The 23,991-nt window shown below is 47.0% G+C and overlaps 1 protein-coding gene across 1 annotated transcript; it reads right to left on the bottom strand.

Moving 5' to 3' along the window:
* Positions 1-547: 547 nt before the first annotated feature.
* MOB1B (MOB kinase activator 1B) lies at positions 548-23,533 on the bottom strand. The gene is made up of 6 exons (XM_064653767.1): positions 23,346-23,533; positions 10,423-10,589; positions 7,519-7,612; positions 6,102-6,235; positions 4,413-4,576; positions 548-4,146 (listed from the first exon to the last, which is right to left on the bottom strand). The coding sequence occupies exons 1-6, from the start codon at positions 23,357-23,359 to the stop codon at positions 4,069-4,071; spliced, it is 651 nt and encodes a 216-aa protein (XP_064509837.1). The 5' UTR covers positions 23,360-23,533; the 3' UTR covers positions 548-4,068.
* Positions 23,534-23,991: the final 458 nt, after the last annotated feature.

Here is a 23,991-nt window from a genome sequence, read left to right as displayed (position 1 = left end):
TCTGGAATTCTAAGATCCTACAAAAACCCTAAACCCCCCAAACAGCCACCAACAAACCCATGTTTCCCATAATACCATCCCACTACAGGACCCTTTTGATTCTTGGGGGATGGAGTTAAACAGGGAAAACCCCTCAGATCCATGGGTTGGGCACAGGCAGCGGGGCAGCCTTGACCCAAGATCTGTGCTGAAAAACTGTGGCAAAATCCAGGTTTTTCACCACCATTTCCACAAAGTGCACGTGAGAGTGGACTTACCACGGGGCAGAGCCAGGTGGGGAGGGGAGGTGGGAAATCTGGAGCCCTGCAGCCATTGGGGTCACAGGAGGCTCTGAGGAGAAAGAAGAGCTCCCCAAAATAAAAAGGCACCTGTGCTACAGGGCAGGGCCCAGGGCAAGAGTCTGCACCACGAGTGATGTCGGTGACCTGGTGACATCCTCGGGTGTGACATGGGCAGATGTTCACAATATACAGAGGGGGGAAAAAAATAAATCTATTTGAGAGTAGGAGATCCTTTAGGAACAAGTCCAAGAAGGAAATAAAGGCAGTCATGGTCAAACATAGCTATTTATTTTCTCTTATAAACAGCCTTCGGTTTCTTATTGGAAAAAAAAAAAAAACCCTAGGATTTAAATATTTTGTCCCATCACATACAACCATCTGTATACATTATTTACAACTCTCAAATAAACACGGTGCGGATTTTCAGACATTCAGCTTCTTTTTTTTTTTTTTTTTTTTTTTTTTTTTAAAATCAAAAGCTGTTTTCCTTTAAAACTAAAGTCTCCATCAGTGACTACAAACTGAAGCGGTATTGGCACAGTTAGCTCACAGTAAGGGTTCTCTCCTTGCATTTTTTTTTTTTTTTACTTTACACTGTATTTTCTCCCATATATTTTAGGATTCTAAAGGAGGAAAGGTTAGTGTCGCTTTCGGAATATACTATTTTTTTTTCTTTGCCTTCAGAAATGGCCTTTTATTGAAACCTCACTCATCTTTATTGCATCCTTCTCTCTCTTCCACTGCACATCGAGGTGATGTGCCTCCACACAACACAACCACAGCATTCCCAAGTAGTCAAACAGCCATGAAAATAAGTGTTCCCTCCGCGACACGGCTCGGAAAAATGTCCCAAGTTGCAAACGTACAAAAATAATGAGTATAGTTTAGTGGCTATAAAAAATTAATCTCCCCTAAAAATACATTACTCTATGAACAATTTAGGGAATTGGTTCTTCCAACAACGACAACAACAAAAAAAAAACAAAACCAAAACAAAAAAACCCAAACTTATTTGGATATTTTCCTACAGGCTGCAAACTGAACCTGGCAAGGGGAAACTGTAAGAAAAGCAGGGAAATAAGAAGGTTTAACACTGAAAATCGCCAATGTTAGTCTCATGTTAAAAGAAACGATATCAAGGAAAGACAACAGGCATCCCATGAAACTGCCAGTGGTTTTAGGAGTGCAGGTTGGAAAAGAGACAACTGCTATCAGCAGTGAAGGAAACGAGATTCGGCGTCAAAGGGAATATTTTAGTGGGAAAAAAAAGCAAGGAATCTCTGTTTGTGCTGCAGCTTCTTAAATAATCCAGCTAAAAGGGGGGTTATGTACAGTAACTGCACTCTGGCAGGTAGGCAAGGGGGAGCAAGGAAAAAACAACTATCCCAAAAGGAGGTGTTGGCAGTAAAACTGTGTCTGGTGATCCGGGAAAAAAGAGGGCGGGGGCAGGAAACAGAAAGGAACAATGTGAAAGGTGAGTCTATAGCAGCAAATAGGTGTCCTTACCTGTTAACTGAGGGCCAGGGACACGGGGACAGGGTTCAGGTCCTAAGGACTGAGTAAGGACAGTGCTCCTCAGTATCTCCAAGGAAAAGCAGAAGTTCAAAGCTCTACATTGCATAGTAAGCAGGAAAAGAAACTGGATACTTGCAGACAGGCCTTGGAACCCGTTCTCTGCCCTCAGCTCCCGGCACCAGCACAACGCAGTGGGTTTGTCTCCTCTTTGCACGGTTACCTCGTATCCCTGACTTGAAAGACTTGGACAAGACATCCCGGCTCCATCACCTGAGCACTGGCAGCACTGCCGGGGTGGCTGAGCTCCAAGGATTCGGCCATCTGCCCCTTCCCTCCTCAAGGCACCACCTGAATCCCTCATGAGGTCCAACAGAGCTGCAAAGCACCCCAAACCACGGGATTTCTGACCCTGTCAGACTGGAAGGCCTCAGGCAGCGCTGGCAGCATGGCCTGGTTTAACCCCACCGGCACTTCCCGCTCCCAGTGACCACAAAGCTGGAAGTTTCTGTCTCCAGGGACTCGGGGTCCCTCAGAGTCCATCGGGGTTTGTTTCTCTGGGGTTTGTTTGGGAGGCAAGGGGGTGTCCCCCTCTTTCCCCCCCCATAAATGCACTATTTTATAAACACATTCACCTGATCCAGATTCCATTTTGTGTGGCATTTCCACGTGCCCTGACTTCGAGAGCGTAAACACACCTCAACTTCTGGTCCCACAGCTTTTACAAGCGAAAATCAAAAAAAACCAACAATGAAAAGCTGCAAATAGAAGCAGCACGGGGATACTAAATCCCCACCACTGCAAACATACCTTCAACGGTGTTATTTTCAAGTGTTGTGTAATTAAACAATGTGTTCATACAGCTGTCGGGCAAATCATGATCTCCAAGCTTTTATTACGTGCCTAGAAACTACTCAAAGTCTCTCTACTGCCAGATATTAAATACAAAAAATACAATATCCACCGAAGACTTTTTTTTTTTTACTTAGTACATTCCAATTCTGATTGGCTGAACTGCAGCAGATGCCTCTGGATTTCTATAACTGGCTAGTAAAAAGCAAAAAAAAAAACTGCGACAACGACAAGAACAAAACCCTCCCAGGGCAGGAGTATGCCAAAAATGTGAATTACTGCACTGGTATCTCCAAGCAAAGCCTCACTTTTATAGATTTTTCTTCTGAAATACCTCATCTGTACTCAGCAGTAGGGATTCTATGCTAATGTAACTCCAAAGTGGTCCATGAACTCAGCTTCCCTCCGAGACAGATTTCCCACCACAACAAACACAGGCCACCGGAGCTCTCCCACAGAGCTTTTGTACCCCTAACTTAAAAATACCTTTCCACTGGTCATTTTTCCCACCCAGGTTTTCCTTAGCATTACCCCAGTGCAATTTTTCACGACGGATGTTTTTCCCCCTAACCGCGTTCGTGCAAACTGAAATGTTCGTTTGGCAACTGCTCGGGAGCTTCACAAAAAGCTCAGTGACCCAACTGGTGCTTCCCTGGTAAAAAAAGCAAAAGCAACCAGGAAAAGTTCCATGGCAACAGAGGTGGAGGTACTTGCTCAGCACGAGGTGTGTGTGTGATTTTGACACCACCTTGGCCGTTTCGCTGCAGCGACCGGAACTTCGCTTTTCTTTGTAAGAAATTACCTGGTTTTGAAAAATTCCATATTCATCTCTAAAAAAATAAAACAAGTATTTGTATTAAAAGCTGGAGATCATTGATTTCAGCAAGTTATGGCTTTTTTTTTTTTTTTAGTGTAAGCATATATATATTTTTCTAGAACAAGTATCAGTAAGTGTCTGGGTGTTAGTACATATCTTCTGTTTCCAGCAATGTTCAGTATTGTATGTGCTTTGCACCTCAGAAGTGAGTCTGCCAAGGCACTTAGAGAATGTAAGCAAGTCTTTTAGGGACTTCATGAGAATGGGCTACCACTGACACAACACAAGAACCCATCCACCAGCAGAGTCAATCCCCCAACCAAGCACGTTTCCTTTAACACTCAGCACCTGCTAGAAATTCCACAATGAGTAACAATAAAATAAAAATAATAATTAAAAAAAAAAAAAAGCTATTTACCACGTGTCACTAACAGAGAAAAGATTTCCCCTAGTAAAAGCACAGAAAGTAGATCTCGGCTGTCACTGGTAACAGCACAGGGGCTTGTTTTTGTTTTCTTTTTAAAAAAAAAAACCAAATGAACAAAAAAAAACAAATACCACACGCTTGCTTAAAGAAACAAGTGACTTCAAGAAGTCCTCTTCCTTTTATCTGTCCTTCGAGGTGAGTTTTTCAATCAGTTCTTGAAGTGGTGCAAGTTCTCTTCTATCAATAAGGTTGAATTCCTGCAATGAGGATGAGGAGAAAGACACACACACAGAGTTTTGCACGTGCAGCTCAGGTGAGAAGCCTTACTCAGCCAGAATTTATCTGGCAGTAGGCTCTCTGAGTCCAGGCTTAGCCACTACAGCCTTTCCTGCCCACGTGCCACTGCCTGAAGGTCTTCCCCCCCATTTAAAGGACGGAAACGTAAGAAAATGCTCTTTTTTTTCCACAAGGGAAAGGGAGTAATGCAGCTTTGAGGCGAGAGCACTGTTTGCAACCTCCTTACCTGAACAAAAAATATAAAGTGCTTGAAAGAAGTGTTAAGGTGTGCCTCCTCCTGCAGCTGGATCACGGGATCAAAGTGCTGGTGATAGATGTGAGCGTAGACTCTGAAGAGACGCTTTAGAATTGTCTTGGCCACTGACATGAAGTTCTTTGGGAATGGGACGCCTGGAAATGAGGAAACAGATGGTTTATTTTTCCACGCCTGTGTACTCCAGAAAGCCAGGATGACCCAACCCTCCCTCTTGCACAAGAAGGGCTGTTTGGTTCCGCTCGGCAATTCTGCCCCTAAATCACAGCGGGCTTGGGCTGAGGCACAAGGACAAGCTCCACCAGGTACCTGGGAGCAGGTAACTGAAACCACTTTTGGCATCAGCCATGGAACATTACACTTCTCTTGACCCAAGTGGAATCAGAAATAGGCTGTCTTCCACTTGCCTCGTGCCCAGCAAAAAGATTCCCGTCTCCATCCTGCTCTTCCCAAACCCTTGGCCACAGGATACTGCTTTCTGAACTGCCTGCTTCAGTATTCTGGGACATGCTCCTTTCAGTCATTCCAGGGAAAACGGCCCAGGACAGGTAAAAGCAGTTTAAACAGCAGACCTTTGTCACTGCACAGGTTTTATTAAAATGGGTCTGGAAACGGCAACCGGCTACGGGGAGCGATAATCTCTTTAGCTGACACATCCCCAGGCTAAAAAAAGATATGCATCAACCACCTAAAAAGAATAACCTGTCTAGCTTCTCCTCACCTACCAGTTCTCCCAGTCAGCTTCGGTCTTTTGCTGCCTTTCCAAGTGCTGAGGTCCTGCCTGAAGGCCAGAGGCCCAAGCTCTGGATGCTGTAAGGCCAATCAGGACCTCACCAATGCTTTCAGACCTCAGCAACAATGTTTTCACACTCCTGGTTAAGCCTGCCCTGTCCACATATCCATCTCATTTCCTCCTCTGGCTGCTGCAGCCCATGGGAAGTTCTTATTTAGCTGGTTAGCTTGTGGCCTTTAAGTCCCCCTCTCTCTGAAGGCAGCCCTGTTTCTCTGAAGAAGCTTAATGAAAACGTGCCAAAAGCTTCAGAAACTACTCACAAAATTAAAGCAATTAAGGGATCTCCCTTGTTATTGTTTCTGAATTGGGGGTTGGTTGCTATTTTCGTCCTACTTTCTCAAAAGAAAAGAAACCTCTTGAAAACATCTATATTTCATTTTCACTTAAAAAAAAGAAAAGAAAAGAAAAAAAATCATTAAGATCAAAGGTGCAATTCAGCTTCTTTGGAGGTAAGGCCCAGAAATTCCTCATGAAGACCAAACACCATTCCTGTGTCAAAAAGCTGCCAGTTTGTACCAGTGACTGGTTATAAGGGTTTGAGGTTCAATCCTTTATTTCCAAAGAAACAAATCACTGTTCAAACTGGAAAAAAAACCATCAGATTGGACTGGAGTCAGTTATTAAGTAGAAACAGTACTTCCTGCATCCAGAACGACGAGAGATGTTTACCAGGAGTATTGATAGAGGGATCAGAGTTCATGCACTGCCCCATCCATTTTATCTCGAGAGATAAGTGTGTTTGTACAGATAATGTAAGTTTTTACACTGGCCCTACGTGTCAGTCACTAAGGAGACCTTTTATTGCCCTAAGACTTGGCTACTCCTGCACAACTGCAACCCAGAGCCACTGTTCAGCTCTAGTTGTTTACCTATTTTGGAAGGAAATAGCGTTTCGTCATCCAGCTGATCCTGGACCCAGGTCATCAGGTAATCGATGTACTTTGGCGCGGAGCACTTGATGGGTTTCTTGATGTTGGTCCCATCTGCCCAGTGGTACTCGTACCTGGGGAGGGACAAGACATTCCTTAGCACCAGGGAATCATTCCTGCCAAGGCCTGGGAGGCTGCTTCCCCTTGCTCCCACACCCTCCTTTCAAACTGGTCTAATGGAAGGTGTCACTGCCCACGGCAGGGGGTTGGAATAAGATGGACTTTAAGGTCCCTTCCGACCCAGGCCAGTCTGGGATTCTGATCCCACAATTAAGAAAGCTTCTAGACTATACACACAAACAGAGAGAAACATGCCCTCGTGAAATTCAGAATGGAACAGCTATGTTGCCTGGCTGGGGGAACTCTTCTGACACCAGTGGATAATTTGGAAACATAATAGCTGAAAACACCCAAACACGATAACATGGGGAGCCTGACAATACCAGCTTTCAAGTGTTTCTATTTTTAAAAATCACACACATGGTTGTATGCAAAGCTTAACAGCTTCTGATAAATCTGCCTTCTCGTTTTGTTTAACAAATTCAGTTTTGTCATAACACCAACTGGGAGAACAATTTCACCATAAGCAAATTGGATGAGGGATTGTGACGGTGCTGCTCGCAACGGGATAAAATGATCCCAGTTTTCCAACAGCAACAAATCAGAGGGCCTGAAAGCATTTTGATTTTTGCATCTCAGAACACATGCAAAAATCCCAGGCATGCCAAATGGGCCATGTGTCTGGATTTATGAAAAATCAGGATCCCTCATCACCCAGCACTGCCCTAATACCAAGGCTGAAGTGGTATTAATGCAGGACAATCCTGAGGTTCCAGGATCAGACTGGAGCCAGAGCAAGCCAACAAAGAGAATTCCATGCTGAAAATCTCACCCAAAGAACATCCAGCAATGAGAACCTTCCCTCCTCACCCCCCACTACCACCATGCATTTTTCAGAGGAAGGAATTTTCTTACACTAAAACCCCAAGTTACTGGCCATCCATAAACAGAAAACCCAATCACGGCTCATTTTCCTCACTAGAAAATATCCCTCTCTGGAAGTGGAGGAGAGGTTTGCTTTTCTTTACTGTTTATTTAGGCTTTCACAGTAATTCAAAAGGAAGCAGAGGCCTCCCTCACCCCTCACTCAGAAATGCAGGTATTTTCCTCCTTGGAAGACACTAAGCATCTGGAGAGCAGAAAAAAAAGCACAGACATTGGATGTCTGTACAAAAGCACAGGCAAGAATCCAAGAAGCAAAACTTAAGCGAGGCACAGGGTGGGGGATTCTTATCCAGGCATCTAATATTTGCACAATACCTACAAGGAAGATTCTGGCAAGCCAAAAGGCTCTTACTTTGGGCCAGCAGACATCACAGGGCAGCTCTCCTCCGTGCAGAAGTCCGTGATGGTTCCATAAAGCATATTGATCTGGTTGAAGAAGTCGACAGCTGAAAAGCATCAAAACCACCCGTTAACACTCTGCAACACAAGATTCCTACAGCCCAGACTGTAAAGCAGAGATCCTGGCACGTTTATGGTGGGAAAAACTTCACTGTTGTTGCTTTTTTAAGATGCGTTATAAAAGAGATGCAGAACGCAACCACCAGCTTTCTGGAACAGCCTGCAACAACTATTTAATTGTTCACTGCAGCAAAATCTTCAGTTGGAAGGAGAAAAAGGAAGGAGAAAGCACAGTTACTTCCTTTTCTGAAACTTTGCTGTGTTTTATCAGAATCCCAAACCCTACTGGCAAGTGTGGAATAAAACAAAGATTTTCAGTGTAAACTTCCCAACTTTCCTCATTAGGTGACTCATTAGGCTTCCCTCAGGCTTTTTATTCCAAATGCCCACCTTTTCCAGGAACATTTCAGAGAATCCCAGAATGTTTTGGATGGGATCTTAAGGATCACCTCATTCCACCCCCATGCCATGGGCAGGGACAGCTTCCACTATCCCAGGTTGCTCCAAGCCCCATCCAACCTGGCCTTGGACACTTCCAGGGATGGGGCAGCCACAGCTTCTCTGGGCAACCTGTGCCAGGGCCTCCCCACCCTCACAGGGAAGGATTCCTTCCCAATATCCCACCTAACCCTGCTCTCTTTTAGGTACATGCATGGGAGTTGGATACAGAAGTCATGGCACAGGAAGAGCTACAGCAGCAAACAACTCCTGTCCTTAGAATATCAACTAATTACCACAAATCAATATTTAGTCCACAATGTTTCCTCATTATAAGCTAGCCTTGGGAGTTTTGTTCTGGAGTGCTATTTTTTAAGTTTTGTTACATGTTTGGAAAAGCATTTCCCTTAGCCCAAACCTTTTTGGTTTGTTTGGTTTGGTTTTTTGTGGCCTACAGCTGAATTACTGAAATAAAACACCCAAAAGCTGGCACACCTAAATATCCCCATTGTTCTTACTACTTTAAATTGGTGCTTCATTACTCCAAACTCTTTGAAAGGAAGGTTTTACAATAACCAACAGCAGGTTCTGTTCTGAGGAACTGTGGCCACTGCAACCAGTTTATAAAATCCACTTTATCTCCAGGTATCTTTCAGAGAATCAACACGAAAGATTACAAAAACATCATGGCAGGAAGTTACAGCTACTGCTCAGCAGAAGCAGGACACGAGCCCTTGCTTCCTAAGTGCACACAAGAACTGTTAATTAAGTTTCCATTCCCTGCTCCCAGCAGAAACCACGGCCCAGTGTTTGCTTCAAGGCGGGCGTGTCCAGAAAACCCACACAGGCTCCGGCAAAATGACTGATTGTGGCAAATCCCACACTTGGAAGTCTCAAAACCCACACGCCCGTCAACTCTCCCCCAAAGACATCAGTCGGGCTGAGGGTTGGGCAAGAAGGGGAAGAGCAGAGCACGTTTGTTTTTGTGCTCTTGGGGTTGTGCAGGGTAAACACAACGACACCAAGTCACACATTTCATTTCCTTATGGGACATCCCAGTGAGCAGAAGGGGCTCACAGCTCTGGGGCTCGCTGTGGTGGAGGGATGCTGTCAGGGAAAGGAGCACATCATTATTTTGGAGCACTCTTTAATTACACAGGTATAATTTCATTTGAGTTAATTCAGCAGTTAAGTCACCTGGGAAGGGAAAAAACTGCTGCCACACGGGAAAGCAGAGACACGGAGTGAAGGAACCACCGAAAGGGAAGGATGCCAGCAACACATGAAGCATCTTTAGCAATGCTTGCTCATAAAAGTGGGCTGGCTTTTTCTCTAGACAGTTTTGCAATGCAGCGTGAACAAACTCTTACAAAGGATGGTGTCAGCAATCCCAGCATGGCCCTGGAAGCAGTGACAAGCGGAGCACTAGAGCACTGCGTGGCTAATTAGGAACAGGAAGGTTCACGTCAGTGGGACAGTTTCACTTCCCAAACGTGTAAAGAGCAAGAAGAAACAGGCAGAACCACAGAAACAATCAGAGGACATTTATCTCGAGCGTGATTTCTACTGCAGTGCACAGTCAATCTCACACCACCACGGGAGCACACCAAGCCTGAGAGACAAAAGATGAGGGAACACCCAGACAGGGCCTGTGGCAGCCAGAACTGCACGGGCTACAGAGCGTGATGGGACGTGGGATAATCCATTCTTGAGGAGCAGAGGGAAAAACTCATGCAGCAGGAAGAGGAAGGAGGAGCAAACACAGTCAAGCAATCAGAAAACATTAATTTGGGCATAATGGTTCGGCACGAAAGCACAGAGTTTGGACAGACAGCTTTAGAGGAAGTTAAAGTAATGACATCAGACTTACTAGACCAGAGGCTCAGAACTCGGTAGAAACAAAAGGAAGTAACTTGATGAAAACTGCAAAGCCCATTAGAATCATAGAATCACTTTGGTTGGAAAAGACCTCCACAATCATCAAGTCCAACCTGGGACCAATCACCTCCCTGTCAACCAGACCAACATCCAGCCGTTCCTTGGACAGGGATGGGGACTGCACCACCTCCCTGGGCAGCCCCTTCCAATGCTCGACAACCCTTTGCATCAAGAAATTCTTCCTGATGTCCAACCTGAGCCTTGAGGCCACCTCCTCTCATCCTGCCTCTTGTTCCCTAGGAGCAGAGCCTGACCCCCACCCGGCTCCCCCCTCCTGTCAGGGAGTCGGAGAGAGCGAGAAGGTCCCCCCTGAGCCTCCCCTTCTCCAAGCACAGGAAGAGGCACACAGCTGTCCTCCCACAAGTGTCAGCCCACATCCAACACCCCCCTCCTGAAAAAAAAAAAAAGGTCAGCGACTCACTGTTAACTGCAACCCATTCATTTAAGTCTTCCCCCTCTGGAAGCATCACAGCCATCCGGAGATTGCCGCTTCCCAGCGTGGCCTCGGCATGTTTTAGCAGCTCGTACTGGTGGGACCCCTCTGGAATGTTCTTCTTTGGTTTGAAGGTTTTGGAAGAGCGACTACCACTGCAAAAGAGAGAGGAAATATTTGGAGGCCTTTTGGAATGGGAAGAGAAAAAGCAACGAGCAGACGAGTCCCACGTAAGGACAAGGCTGACATTAAATACTTTCCCCGCTCACGTATTTTCACATTGAAACAGGGCATTTAACAAAAACTGGGATGCAAAAGTTGCCGGTATTTTGGCTTGTTTTAAATTATTTTCTTACCTACAATTTGGTTTGAAAAACACAGACTGGCTCAGAAGACAAAGTTTAGACATCTGAATTTTAAACGATGGCAGCGAGCCCGGATGGCACATGAACCCCTAACGTGTCAGAGACGTGACGTGCAAAATCAAATATTTGCAGAGAACTGTCAGATGAGCCAATATTTGGGAATGTTTTCAGTGTATTAGCTGAGAAAAGATTTCTGTCAGACAAGGCAAACTGAGTTCTGAATTCCAAGTGGAAGGACGTGAAACTCAGACAGCACAATTTTCACTGCAAATATTATCCAGATCTCCCTTCTTTATATATAAAAGACTTGGGCAATTCTTCATCATGTCTCTAAGGGCCGAACAGAAATTTTTGTTAGTGGGGTGTAAGGGATGAGGGATTGGGAATAAGGCACAAGGAAAATTCCCTAAGTAAGTAGTCTATTCTGACAAACTCTGGGCAGGAATTCCCACCATACCCAAATCCAGCACAGGCACCCTGAGACAGCAGGAAACGGTCTCATGTGGAAGGCAGGCAGGCATCCAAAAGGAAAAGTAATTAGGATAAAGGCAGGCTGCTGGCAGTCACGTGCTATGGAAATAGCTGCAATTTTGGCAATAAATTATCAGAATTCCATGCATTTATGCAGTTCACCATATGGGAAGCCAGTTAACTGCATGCACGGTCACACACTCCTTGAGACACAGTTCAGGGACAGCTTCTCTGAACTAAAGCCTTTATAGGACAAGGTTTTTCTTGGAAAGCCTGGTTATAAATGTCGCTGCAAGCATTACTTCAATTACCTTATTGGTTCAGAAGCTCTCCTATTACTTAACCAAATAAGTAATAATACTTTTCTCGCATCATGCCAATCTGTTTCACGTGACAGATTTAGGAAGCCTTCTTCTCCCAGGTCTACTTCCTCAAATCTTTGAGCAATCAGTGAGAAAAAGCAACTTTTACAGAGTTCTGCCAGGTGGCCAACGATGCACACCATCATCAATGTCTGGGTCAAGTGTGACATTTCATTTTCAGCTACACCCCCGTAACAGAATTAGCCATTTCTGCCCAGGCTTTAAAATGCTCCAAGCTAACAGGCAGCACCTGCCTTTCCCTGTTAAGAAACACTGAGAATCTCTTAATATTAATGCAGAAGTGAGAGGGGACAAAGAAACCACCAAAAGATCCCATTTTCCTCAGACATAAAAAGGCCATGAAAAGGGGAAGATGCTGCATCACCCCCACTATTTGTCACAGCCAGTTCCCAGTCTTTTAGAAGACCCAGCTTCTCCACGAATTCCTGCGATTCCAAGGACGCTTCGCTCCCTTCACTCCCACATCCGCCGTTTCTAGCAAATTATGCCCTTCTATTTTTACAGGGAAGTGCAGCTCTGGCAGTGGCAGATGCAGCCCGACCCAGCACTAAATCAGGAAGTGTGTTTGAGGCAGTTGACTCACGGAGCTGGAGCCGGGCTCGGAAGCCACAACAAGCCCTTCCCACCGGCAGAAGCCCACGCGCCGCTCGGCCCCAACACAGACGTCACAGCTCCCTTGTAAAGGCAAGAACACCAAATTTCCTCCAGAGCTGTAATTTTATCCAGTCATCTGCTGACAGGGGAGTGGGTTTCATGATGTGGATTCCGCAGGCTGTGCTGCCTTAGGCTGGCAAGGCGATGTTTCCAGAAGAAGGGAAAAGTTTCAGGAGTCCTGCTTAACACCACAGCTCGTTTCAGCTTCCAACGCAGCACTGGCACATCTACACTCACAGCAGCTTAAATATCCAGCCTCAGCTCTTGATGCAACTGCAGGAAAGGAGCCACCTAAACCTCGGTGCTCCCAGGGGAAGCACTTGGGCTGGCCTGGCTTAGGCCTCCTCACTCCCAGGTGAGTGGTTACTTGTCCACAGGGCCTTTCAAGAGAGCTTTTCACCCATTTCCATCCAGCCTGCTGTGGATTTGTGGAAACCTGAATCAAACCAGAAGGATTTAGGCTGCTCATGAATGGAAGTTACGTCCTCACAGCTTGTTCTTACCACAGAACTGACCCCAAGCTCTCACCTGCTGTGCAGTGGCACCGTCCTCAGGACACACCTGCCACCTATATCCCTCTGACCGCTCCACAATGCCGAGGCCACGGGTGTCACTCCTTTCCTTGGGGGAAGGTGTGAGGAGCTAACTCCTGGAAGCACAGCTGTACCACTCAGTGTCTCCCCAGAGCAGCCACCATCATGGCCAGACTGAAATCAGCCCTTCAAAAAATTTGGACACGCTCTAGAGAGTCTGAAAAAGCTGAACTCGAGAGAGCGCACAGAACATTTACCTGGGGCATGGAAACTTTTCCTACTTCAGCTCCCGCTTTTCTCATCTTCAAAGGCCTTTGTGAGCATTAATTATTCCTCACAAAGCAGCTCTGATCACTAATGTCTCGTTAGACACAGGGAAACTGAGGCAGGGACTCACTGCCACAGGCCAACAATTGAGTTTACCACAGAAGCCCCAAGTTTTAGTTCTGCACCTCCTCGTCTCCTTTCTCCTGCTGCTGTTTTTAAACACAGAAACACTGTAAGACAAGACCCAAATTCCAGAAAAGCAAACATTTCCAGCCTTTAAACAATAATACAGGGCTTCAAATGATAACATCCTGCTAAGAATAGAAACATCACAGTGGGATCGGGTTAGTTTCCACTAGCCAACACATCAACATAGAAATGAAAATAGAAGCACAAGCTACTTTTTGGCAATGAAATCAATAGCTGCAGCACTTAAACACGTCTTCCCTGTGACAACCACAGCAGCAGAAGGACAGAAAGTAAAATCAAACTGAACACATTCAAAATCTGCACTGATGAGATTAAACTTGAGCATTTCTATTTTTAAAATCAAGTAGTCACAACATTTCTGTCCTGAAGAGAGTCAGTGCTCCAGCAAGGCATTGCTTCCTCCAGCTCCCACACCACCAAAAACTCAGCTGTTTTCCAGTCCAGTTCCTGCTCACTGCAGTAAGCCTGCCTCAGTCCAGCCACTTGAATTTGCAGGTAAGAAAAGCAAGGTAAGAATTCAGGATGCAGGCATTCCATGCAGCAGCTCTGGGAAGGAGTTAGGAGCTGCCAACTCCTTCCACAACGTAGCTGCTCTCCCAAAAGGTGAGGCAAGAAAGCAGTTCCAGGCCTAGGGCTTTCATTTTAGACTGTTTCTTTCTTTGTTTAAAAAGAATCAGTGGCACTGACTTGAAAAATTTCCACAGACACATAAAACAGGACAGATGTTGTTTATTCTTTATTTGCTACACCATGGAATAATTTCAATTCTCTGTGGGCTTTTCAGCCTGAAGATGCTTCTCAAGGGGTACAGTGACCGTTGTCATCATCATATCTGGTTTGAAATGGTGCCTCCTTCCACTGGAGCACTGACAGGAAAATCAGTGGGGTTTTATGAGATTGTTTTCATTCTCTACCCATCGTGGTGGGGACTAAAATCTGGCTTTCCCTTCTAGGAAAAACAGCTTCACACACTGAAATTCCATACAGGAATGGCAGAAAACTCACAACCTCACGAAGAGCTCCTCAAAAACACAGGTACCACTGGACACAAGACTCGACACGTTAAAAAGAGCTGAAGTTTATCAGATGATTCACATCCAGGAAGGAGAAAGTTATTTAAGGTAGCCTTAAGGAACAGTTTTGCTTTTGCCTGTCCCAGCCACCACCCCCCAGTGTTAAAGCTGCCGTAACACGTACACATCCACATTCTTAAAACACGCTTTCTTCCTCCTGTACACACACATTTGGAAGCCAGTGAAACCCAGCCAGTGCAGGAGCGGTCCAGCACAACTCAGAAGCTCTCAGGAGCACCAAAACAAGCCCACAGGGAACCTTTTGCTGGCTGAGCTCTGACCAGGGGACAAGTGACCGTTCCCCTGTTCCCTGTGACATGTTCCCTCAGCTGTCCTGCAGTGACACTCAGTGCCAAATCCACAGGGATGTTAGGTGGCCACAGCCTGTTTTCCAGCCTCCGTTTCAGTTTCTGCAGGCTCAGAATGTGCCTGTAAACAAGGGGGAGGTGTTATGCTACAACCCCACCCCACGGTGTTCCTGCTGTTTACCCAGTGGGATGCAACCCCTCTCCCGAGCAGTCGCAATTCCCAAGGCAAGGCACGAGCAAGCGTCCAGAACCCCATCCCGTAACCGGGAAATCATCACCACTGTGCTATGCTCACACACAGAAAAAACTCTCTTGCTTCATTTACAACACATTCACTTAATACACTTTCATCTCCTGGAAAACCCTCAAAATAAACAAAGCAAGTCACAGTTGCCCTCGCTGGATACTACCAGAGCCCTGTCTGTGCACTCCAAACACAATTAAACTATTCCCAGGGCAGCCAACGGCTGCGGAAGTGACTCAATCTCCCAAGCCTTGTTCCCTGCAGGACTAACAGGAGTGCAAAGGAGAGGGGCAGGCCAGAGCCACAAACACAAGTCTACAACAGCATCCAGCACAGGAAAACTTTGACTTCTGGCTGTTCTGTTGGGTCCTTTCAATCAGATCCACATTCTTTTACTACTCCAATGTTAACCCTCACCACGTATGTACACAAACACACATCATGGCACTGTAGGGAATAATCAAAACCAGATTTATTTCTTCTAATACCCTAATATTCAGACAGCACATCTTAAAAAGGCCAGGCTACTGGCAGCTTTGATGAAGGTAAACAAGAAGTATTCCTTCTTCTCCAACTGCTTGGTTTTTTTCCTACGAGATGGAGTTTACTATTTTGACCATTTCAGTCACTAATTGAGCTCCCTGCAAACTAAACAGCACTATTTCCTCACTAATGTCTCCCCTCTTTTCTCAGGAAACCCTTACTTCTGTCAATTAGCACCAGCCTGCTCAAAAGGGAGGGCACAGCATGAACTCAAACTCAGGTCAGAAGGCGGCACAGTTACACCTCCAAGTTTGGTTTCCACAAAGGTTCCAACCTGTTTCCTGCAGGAACGTACCCAATACACTGTTCAGTGGACACAATTGCACCTTTTTTTTTTTTTGGTAAAAAAAATCCTACCCTTTCTTATATATAAAACTGAGCAATTCATAAGGAAATACATAAAGCTCTGAGTCTGGGTTGTTTCTTTCAGTAACACACCGGATGGTGTTTAAAGAAAGGATCCTGGAAGCTTTAAGAGAGGAAGAAGGTTTACTAAACCGTTTAAGTAGCCATGAAGGACTTCAAGATCTTTCCCCAAGTCACTGAGAATGTCCTGAAGTGGCCTAGAGAGCCCCAGCTTGCCTCGGGCAGCCTCACACACGCTGCCAGCCCCACAAAGCATCACCAGGCTGCTGGGGCAGGAGGAAAAAGGGGAGCATTTCCCAGGAATAAAGCAGGTGATCAACAGTGTTTGCCTACCTGTGATTCCTTTAGTCCCCTGCTTCTTCCAAGTGTCCCACACTAAAGGCATCCACTGCTTTCCACAGCAAACTGCTCCTCCTGCCACACAGATTTCCTTACATTCAGCTGAATTATCCTTACATGACTAATGCCCTCTGCATCCCAAACTGCTGGTCACAGTCACACCCTGTAAATACATTTAAGAAGCAGAGCTTTGCAGAAAGCCATCTACAACCCGCTGAGGGTGATAAATTGCAGCAATAAAAGCTTGGCTCTAGCATCAAATTAGATCCTTACTTGTACACCAAATATAGTGTTTGGATAACATGCCTCAGAACATGGATGGCTTCCCAAAATGCTGATCAGTGCTTTTGGAAACCAACGCTTAATGAATGACTAAAGCAAATCTAGTCATACAACTTAAGAAATCGGAGCAGGGCATTTTTAAAGGGAAGAAAAAAAACCAAAAAAGACTAACTAAAGAGTTTAAGACAGCCTTCAATCCTTTTAAACACAATAAAAGGCACCATCTCTTAATGTGTTCAGGAAAAAGGCAGTTAAAGGAGAAATTTAGCTGGATTTTCATGGGGGAAGAGTCACTTTATAAAAGGCTGCCCTCAACAGTAACCCCCAGGCTGAGGATATGAACGGGGCAAAGGAGAAACACTCGGCAACTTCCCAACAGAAAACCTCACACTTAGATGGAAGATTACACTTAGACTTGGATTAAGAGGCAAAACAGGGTCTGGATCCAGGAAACAACAACCATCAGAGGCAAGAAATAACAGGGAGAACAACAGGAAGAAGGAATGGAAAGGAGGCAGCAATGAATAATCCAACAGCTTTCCAAAAACACGCTGCATTAGCTCACCCCCAAGTATTTCTCACATATCCCCCACGTTTAATACAATCCTGTATGTGCTGCGTGTAACCATCTCAGGGAAAATCTGCTTATCTCTTGCAAAGTATCCTGTCAGGAAAACCCACCTGCCTGAAGCATCTGAGGAGGAATGACAGCTCCTACCACATACACAGGAGGACATTTCTTTTGAAATTATTTCAGCTTGTGCTTTTGCCAGTTGAGTAGAAAGTTAGTTTAACTGTTCTATGAGATTAAATATAGATTTTCCTCCTTCTTTTTTTTTTTCCACTCCCATTGCAGCAAGAAATTTTAAGAAGAGTTGTCAACCACAAAAGTTAATAATAGGACAGTAGAGACACTTGGGTTTTATTTCTAAAAGCTACACTGCAGTGTTAGAAAAAGCAGTATTTCGTGGCCATAAAGTATAAGACACAGTAATGCCATTTTGATTCCTGGATCCAGAACACTCAGCAAGTCCCTGAAAACAATTAATCCATTCAAGCAAAACCAGGGCTGTGCTACTCAAGTTGGTAAAAACACAATTAAAATACCAGCTGCCAAAACAAAACATGGGTTATTTCACTGAAGTCAGCATAAGGAACCCACCCAGTGATTATCTGTGTGGAAATTATTTCAGTGTCGAGAATGAGTCGTCTCAATTTTTAGCAAAAGAGGAATTTACCAAAGCTCACTTAAGCTCATTTGTTCTCTTTGTCATAAAGAAAGGAATTAGACTTGTGATAAAGACCAACAAATCCAGGCATTATCAAGTCCTTATCTGCAAGATGTTCTCCTTCGCTGAGGAAGGGATTAAGATTCTGTGCGTCAGGAGCCCTCCTATCTCTCGAGGACACAACTCAGGAGGCAAGTGACCACACTGAAAAGATGAAGTGGTGCAAGGACAGACAACAACAACAACAACAAAAAAAAAAACCAAGCATGTGAAAAAAAAAACAAACAAGCTTCAACTAAAACTCAAGTGAAATATGGGCAGGATCACGGGGCTGCTTTTAAGAGTATCAAAATGTATTTGCGAGGCAAAATCTACAGTTACCTTCATGAATCCACAGCTGGCACACAAAACTCCCATCTCATCCACGTGAAATTACTGCCTGCTGACTCAGGCTACGGATTTGAATTGGGAAGCAAAGCCCTGAATGAAAGGGAACACGCCTGGGATGCACCACACGTCGTCCTACACTCTGCACAGAACTGGGTGTCAGGCCCTGGAAGGCACACACCTACCCAGCCAACTGAGACATCACAAGTTATTTCAAACAAATATAACCTGCAAACCCTCAGCTCCCATCCCCTTCTTCCCAATCCCCTCCCCAAAACACTGACCCAAGCAGCAGCGCCCCGGGGAAAGCATCTGAGAGATCCACATGCAGACTTAACCACCACGCTGGCCCTGGGAAATTTATTAGAGGAATCATAAAATTAACTTTGTGGTTACTTCTTTATGAGCTGCTTTAAACTGATCCAGAAAAGCTGCACGCACGCGGCTCTGGGATAAGCTGCTCAGGATACAACTCTGGAGGGGACTTTATAGCACCCTGCTCAGTTTTAAAATTCAGTGTATTTCCTCCCAGAAGAGGTGAAGGCAACAGATGTCTTCCCGAGCGCTTGGAGAAGAACAATTTTCTTGTCCTTACGTGTTTTGTAGAGGCTTCACAAAGGACTTTTCCCCACTTTTTCCCCCCCCCCCCAAATGCTTTCAACATCAGTCACCTCTGCACTGCCACAGCAGAGCAAGGTCCTTCACACCAGCACAAGGGTACCCACCACCCTCCCTTCCCTGGCCTTCAGGTGAGGTCACAACCCTACCAGCCAACATCACATTAATGCCACAGAGGTGCCAGGAAAGCAAAAGGAAAGGAAATGCCAGTTTTAAAAAAGACAACAGGCACAGATGACAAAGCAAACCACTGGATCCTGATAATCCCATGTCATGAAATCTACGTTTTTCCAAGTCCGTTGTAGCTGAAAACAGATTTTACAGCAGCTGAGTTTATAATCCACCATCTCGCCCTTTGTGTATTTTAAATTTAAGAAAAAAACAAAAAACAAAAAGGACAAAACCCAAACAGCAAGTTCATTGTAGCTCAGCTCTAATGGGAAGTGGCTCAGTTTACAAATGCCAAAAGCATCGCAAAGCACATCCTGCGGTTTGGGTTGATCGGTGGGTCAAAGGCTTATTGATGGCTCTGGCAGCAAGATCTGCCTTACTGCTTAGGAGGGAAGACTTGAAGTGGCCCAATTTAATGCAGCCATTTACTTCCCTAAGGAAAACAGGCAGCTTCATTCTGTCAGCCCTTCTGCATCCCTCCAGCCGCCCCTCGGTGGACAAGCACTCCTAATATTTTGTCCTTTTTCAAACAGGATAAAACCAGACTGTGCATCTCTCAGGACAGCACAAGATGGAACTGTGACCTCTGGGCTGCTGCCATGAAGGGGGGTCCTAAATCCAAACCTGAAACCCTGTCTGCAAATGAAAAGGTGCCGAAGGTAACTGCTAAAAAATGAAAAACTGACAAAAAATGAAAAAGCCACTTTCCAGCACACAAACCCTCTCCCGAAAATGATCCTCCTTCCACCACTGACACCCTGTGAACAGCTCATGGCATAGGTTCACTTACACTGCAAACACAGAGAGGGAAGGACAAACAAGGGAAAACAATCGAGACATTAAAGCAAACAATTAGGAAGCAATTAAGACCGGACATCACAGCGTTGTAGTAAACACAACTTTCACACTGAACAATGCCTTTCTTCCTATGCCTTATTATTTTTTCCTCATTCCAAATGTTTCTATCTGAGAAGGCAGTACCTAAGAACATTTAAAAGTGATTTTATGGGAACGCATTCCCATGTGGAGAGCCCTTTCCAGGTTCTTACAGCAGTATTACACTCATGAAGCTAAAAGTGAAGCAAACTAGTGCATTAAATATAATATAAATATCTGGATGTCTGCTCTACTTCCCAGACAACTCAGTATCTCGGGAAGCTGAGGAAGGGACAACAACAAACAGCCCTGATGCTCTCCAAGAGCAGGAGCAGCCTGGAGAATCGGGAAGGCTGCACTGCTTGTCAGTCTGGAAACAAACACATCAGCTCAGATTTTGGGATGATTCTGCAAGAGAGGTAAGGGGGGGAAAAAGGTAACATCTCACTGTATCTCCTGCACATATATTTACAAACAAAGTGTGATTTTAATTTAATTAAAAAAAAGAAATAATTAACCCATGTGCAGCATGAGAAGCAGCTGCCAGGCTCCACTGTGCTGCAGAACAAGCCAGACAAGGGAGAACTCATTTTGCCCCCAGTTTGGTTTACAAGTTAACTTGGCCTTCACTCCAAACATATGTGCCCCCAACAACAGCCCTCACCCTCACTTGCTGCTTCCAGCAGCTCCTAGTCTTTCCCAGACTCATCAGGCAAACTTCATTTTTAGAAAAACTGTGCTGCAGTCTTCTGAGAGGGATTCACTAACATAAAGATGAATTTTTAAATTTTTTTTTTAAGAGACAACTTCAATAATAAAAACTCTTCCATAAAAAAATTGGTTTTCATCTAGCTTCTTTTTTATGTAAGTTTTGCCAGCAGAGGATAACACGGGCATGTCACCAGATGGCACGCCCACCAGAACTATCTTTAATTTTTTTCCTTGGAGATGTAAGCTGAAGTACCTGCAACTATGCTGTAATTTCCTTTTAGAGAGAACTTACCAAGCGGAGTTTTTTTGGAACTGAAGATATTTTCTAGCCCAACTCCCATTTTTAAACCCTTTTTAAAGATCCGGGACGACCTTATTCAACCACCGGAGGGGTTTATAAAGTCTTTTCAGAAAGGAAGAAGTGGATCAGAGAGAGAGAAAACAGCGGCGCTGAAAATAACAATCGCTGTCAAAACCGAGTTGTATTAATTCAGTGACTCGCCTCACAAGACAGTCTTTTTATAATGTTCCCCATAACGAGGGAAGACAATGGTTCCCCTTGATTTTCCTTTCCCCCCCATGCAGCTCTATCTGTCACCGGCCATGGCAACAGGGAAGAATAGCCCCGGATTTGCCAGCGGACAAGGCCCGTGCGAGGGGGGCCCCCGGCACCCTGTGTTATCCCGGCACAATCGCCCTGTTATTTGACAAGCAGCGAGCCTGCAGGAGAACACGGCTCTTGGCATCGTGCTGAGTGTCAGACTGACAAGCTCCAGCCAAGCCCCTGGTGATAAACCTGCACGGCAGGTTGGGAAAAACCTCCCCGGTCTCAGCGTGTCTTTGCTGTGAGTTCCAAAGCGTGAGTCAGCTCACGAAAGGACAGCAGTGCCACTGACACACAGAGGAAACACCTCTGGCACCTCCACACCACGAAAACCCCCCGTGAAAAAGTACCATGAAAAACTCTGCTACGAGTACTGTGAACGTGGGGGGGAGTTGCGGTTCCAAATGGAAGTCGGCGGTGCTAAGCCTGCAGAAAGTGTTAAGGATATCCAACCACTATCTTGGAATAACTCTTGGTCAAACTTGAATTTTAACTCGATAAGGTGATGCTAGCTTTTTGCATACTTAAAAAAACCCAGCCTAACAAAAAGAGCATAACTCCCTGCCAGTTACACGGAAAGTCTCCCTGGTCTCCCTGAGGCCTACCAGGCATATTTTTGATATTTTTTTTTTTAAATCCATTTCTATACTGCAGATGAGCAAATTAGGTGCTGTCTACAGCACTCTGCCAACAGCAGCTGAGGCAGCTTTGCCAACATTTCTGGCTCTGCCGTGCAGCAACTCCAGTTTCCATTTCTATACTTCGTGCAGAAAGATCACTTGGAACAATGGAGGTGGGGGTAAAGGTTTGCTTTCCTAGGTTTCAGAAGGGTCTGGAAAAAGAAACAAGCATCTCATTATTGCCTGTGACAGAGGGTGGAGGGTTTCGTGCTTTTCCATTCCCAGTTAGCCAAATGCCACGGAGAGGGAGGCTCTCTAATTTGCAAACCAGACTCCCAGGACACTCGAAATCCTGTCCCCCCTTCTCCACCGCGGCAGCTGAGAATTATGAAGGAGGGGGACAGCTGGGCTTCTCATTAGGAGCACAACGCCTGAATCCGTGGACAATCATCTGTACCCACCTCCCGCTCACAGCTGAGAGGTGTCTTTCAAACCCTCTCTGGGGGTATGGAGCGGGTTTGCTGCGGCAGAGTCCAAAGATAAATGCAAGGCAGGGATTGAGGAGGAAGCCGGCGCCGGGGTTATTGGTCTCCATGAGAACGCAACTCACTCACTAGAACGGCTCCAGCTCGGAGATAAAGTCTCCTCTCTAAAAGCAGGCTGCGTTTACATCTGCTGGTTATCAGTGTAAGCCTCCAACAACCGGCAGATATTACGGACGCGGTCCCACTAACTGCTCGCAGGGAACTGGGAACGCTCAGCGGGGCCAAGGCCTTAATGGAGCTCGGCTCTGCCAGGGCGCCTTTTTCTCAGCTGCCTGGGTCTCCCTTCTTTCCCTAGAGCGCATCCCCGCCTTAATTAATAGGTCACTGAACCGGTTTATGTTAATTGTCACAAAGTACCTCGCCTTTGTTCCCAAGGGGAGGGACCAAAGTTCATTCGGTTGCTGCCCACGAAGCAAAACTGCCGAGTGTGGGGTTCTGCGCACACCTGGACTTGCCACCGATTCCTCGGGGAGCTTTTTTTATGCCGCAGTAAAGCTCGGTCCTTGGCGGGGCTCAGGCCGCCGGGGGGGCCCCCCCGCCCCATCACCTGCCCCGGGATTCACTTCCACGGTCCAGCCGCTCCTAACTCAGCTGGGGCACGCAACGCTACCGCACCAACTTCTGCCCGCCGGGAGGGAGGAAAACATCACGGAAACACCACAAAAGCCGGGGGAGACCCTTCGGGTGGGCGTTCTACCCCGACCCCGCTCTCGCCTGCCCAGCACGGCGCTCACGGGGAAGGTGCCCCGGCTGATCCGGGGACGGTCCCGAACTCGCGTCCCCGCGGGAGGGGAAGCCGTGCGGGAAGGGGAAGCCCGGCTCTCTCGCCCGCCCTCCAAACGCCCTCGCGGCGCAGCGGCGGCCGCCCCCCCCCGCACTCCCCGCCGGCTGAGGGCAGCGGCTGCTGCCGGGGCCCCCCGGGGGACCGGGGCACAAAGGGAGAGAGCGGCGAGCGGGACGGAGCGCGGCCGCCAGGCCGGCGGGGAGCGGCGGGCAGAGGGCGGGCGGCGGCCGCGTCCTCTCGCCGGGGCTGCCCTGCTCCGCCCTGGCCGGCGGGACGGGGCAGAGGGAAGAGGAAAGGACCCCCCCACACACGCCCCGCGGGTACTCACAACAAGAAGCTCATGGCGATGGCGGCGGAGCGGGACCGGCGGCTGCCTGGGCTCGGCGCGGCTCGGCTCCCAATGGCAGCGCAGGGCGGGCGGGTGCGGGGAGAGCGCCGCGGGGCGGGGACACGGCCCGCCCGGCCGCCATCGCCCCCAGCGGCCCCCGCGCCGCCGCCTCCCTCACGGCTGCGGCCGCGGGGCCACCGCTCCTCCCGCTTCCCTCACGGCACCGGGGCTACCCCTCAGGGCCCCCCCGGGCACGGTGATCCCCCTCAGGCAGCCCCTCTTGGCCCCGGGCACGGCCATCGCCCTCGGGCATCCCCTCGGGGCGATCCCGCCCCGCCGCCCCCTCAGAGACACCCGTGTGTGCCCTCCTATACAATTCCCTGGAAACGGGGACCCCCTGCCCCTCCACAGCCGCCCTTCTCCTCGGAGATGGCCGTGTGTCCACCCTCAGACATTTCCCTGGAAACAGGCACCCCCTGCACCTCCGGAGCCCCCCTCGTCCCCTCAGGCCTCCCCCTCTTGCCCTCAGGACAAAGGGATCCAGGTACCAGCCCACAGGTCACCATCACGGTCAGAAAAATAAGAGGAAGGTCTTAACCAGCGTTTCTGCTCCCGTCACGCAACCCTTTTTTTTTTTTTTTAGAGA

This window comes from Pseudopipra pipra, chromosome 4 (assembly GCF_036250125.1).
Source record: "Pseudopipra pipra isolate bDixPip1 chromosome 4, bDixPip1.hap1, whole genome shotgun sequence".
NCBI classification, from domain to species: Eukaryota; Metazoa; Chordata; class Aves; order Passeriformes; family Pipridae; genus Pseudopipra; species Pseudopipra pipra.
Note: the sequence above shows the minus strand (reverse complement) of the source record. Positions and strands in the feature narration are given on the sequence as shown.

What these genes read in the sequence shown, in the direction of transcription:
- MOB1B (XM_064653767.1), bottom strand. An exon ending in GTGATGTCTGCTGGCCCAAA is followed by an intron (nt 6,236 to 7,518) that starts GTAAGAGCCTTT and finishes GTCCCTCCCCAG; the next exon opens with GTACGAGTACCACTGGGCAG. An exon ending in ACTTTATATTTTTTGTTCAG is followed by an intron (nt 4,147 to 4,412) that starts GTAAGGAGGTTG and finishes TCCTCATTGCAG; the next exon opens with GAATTCAACCTTATTGATAG.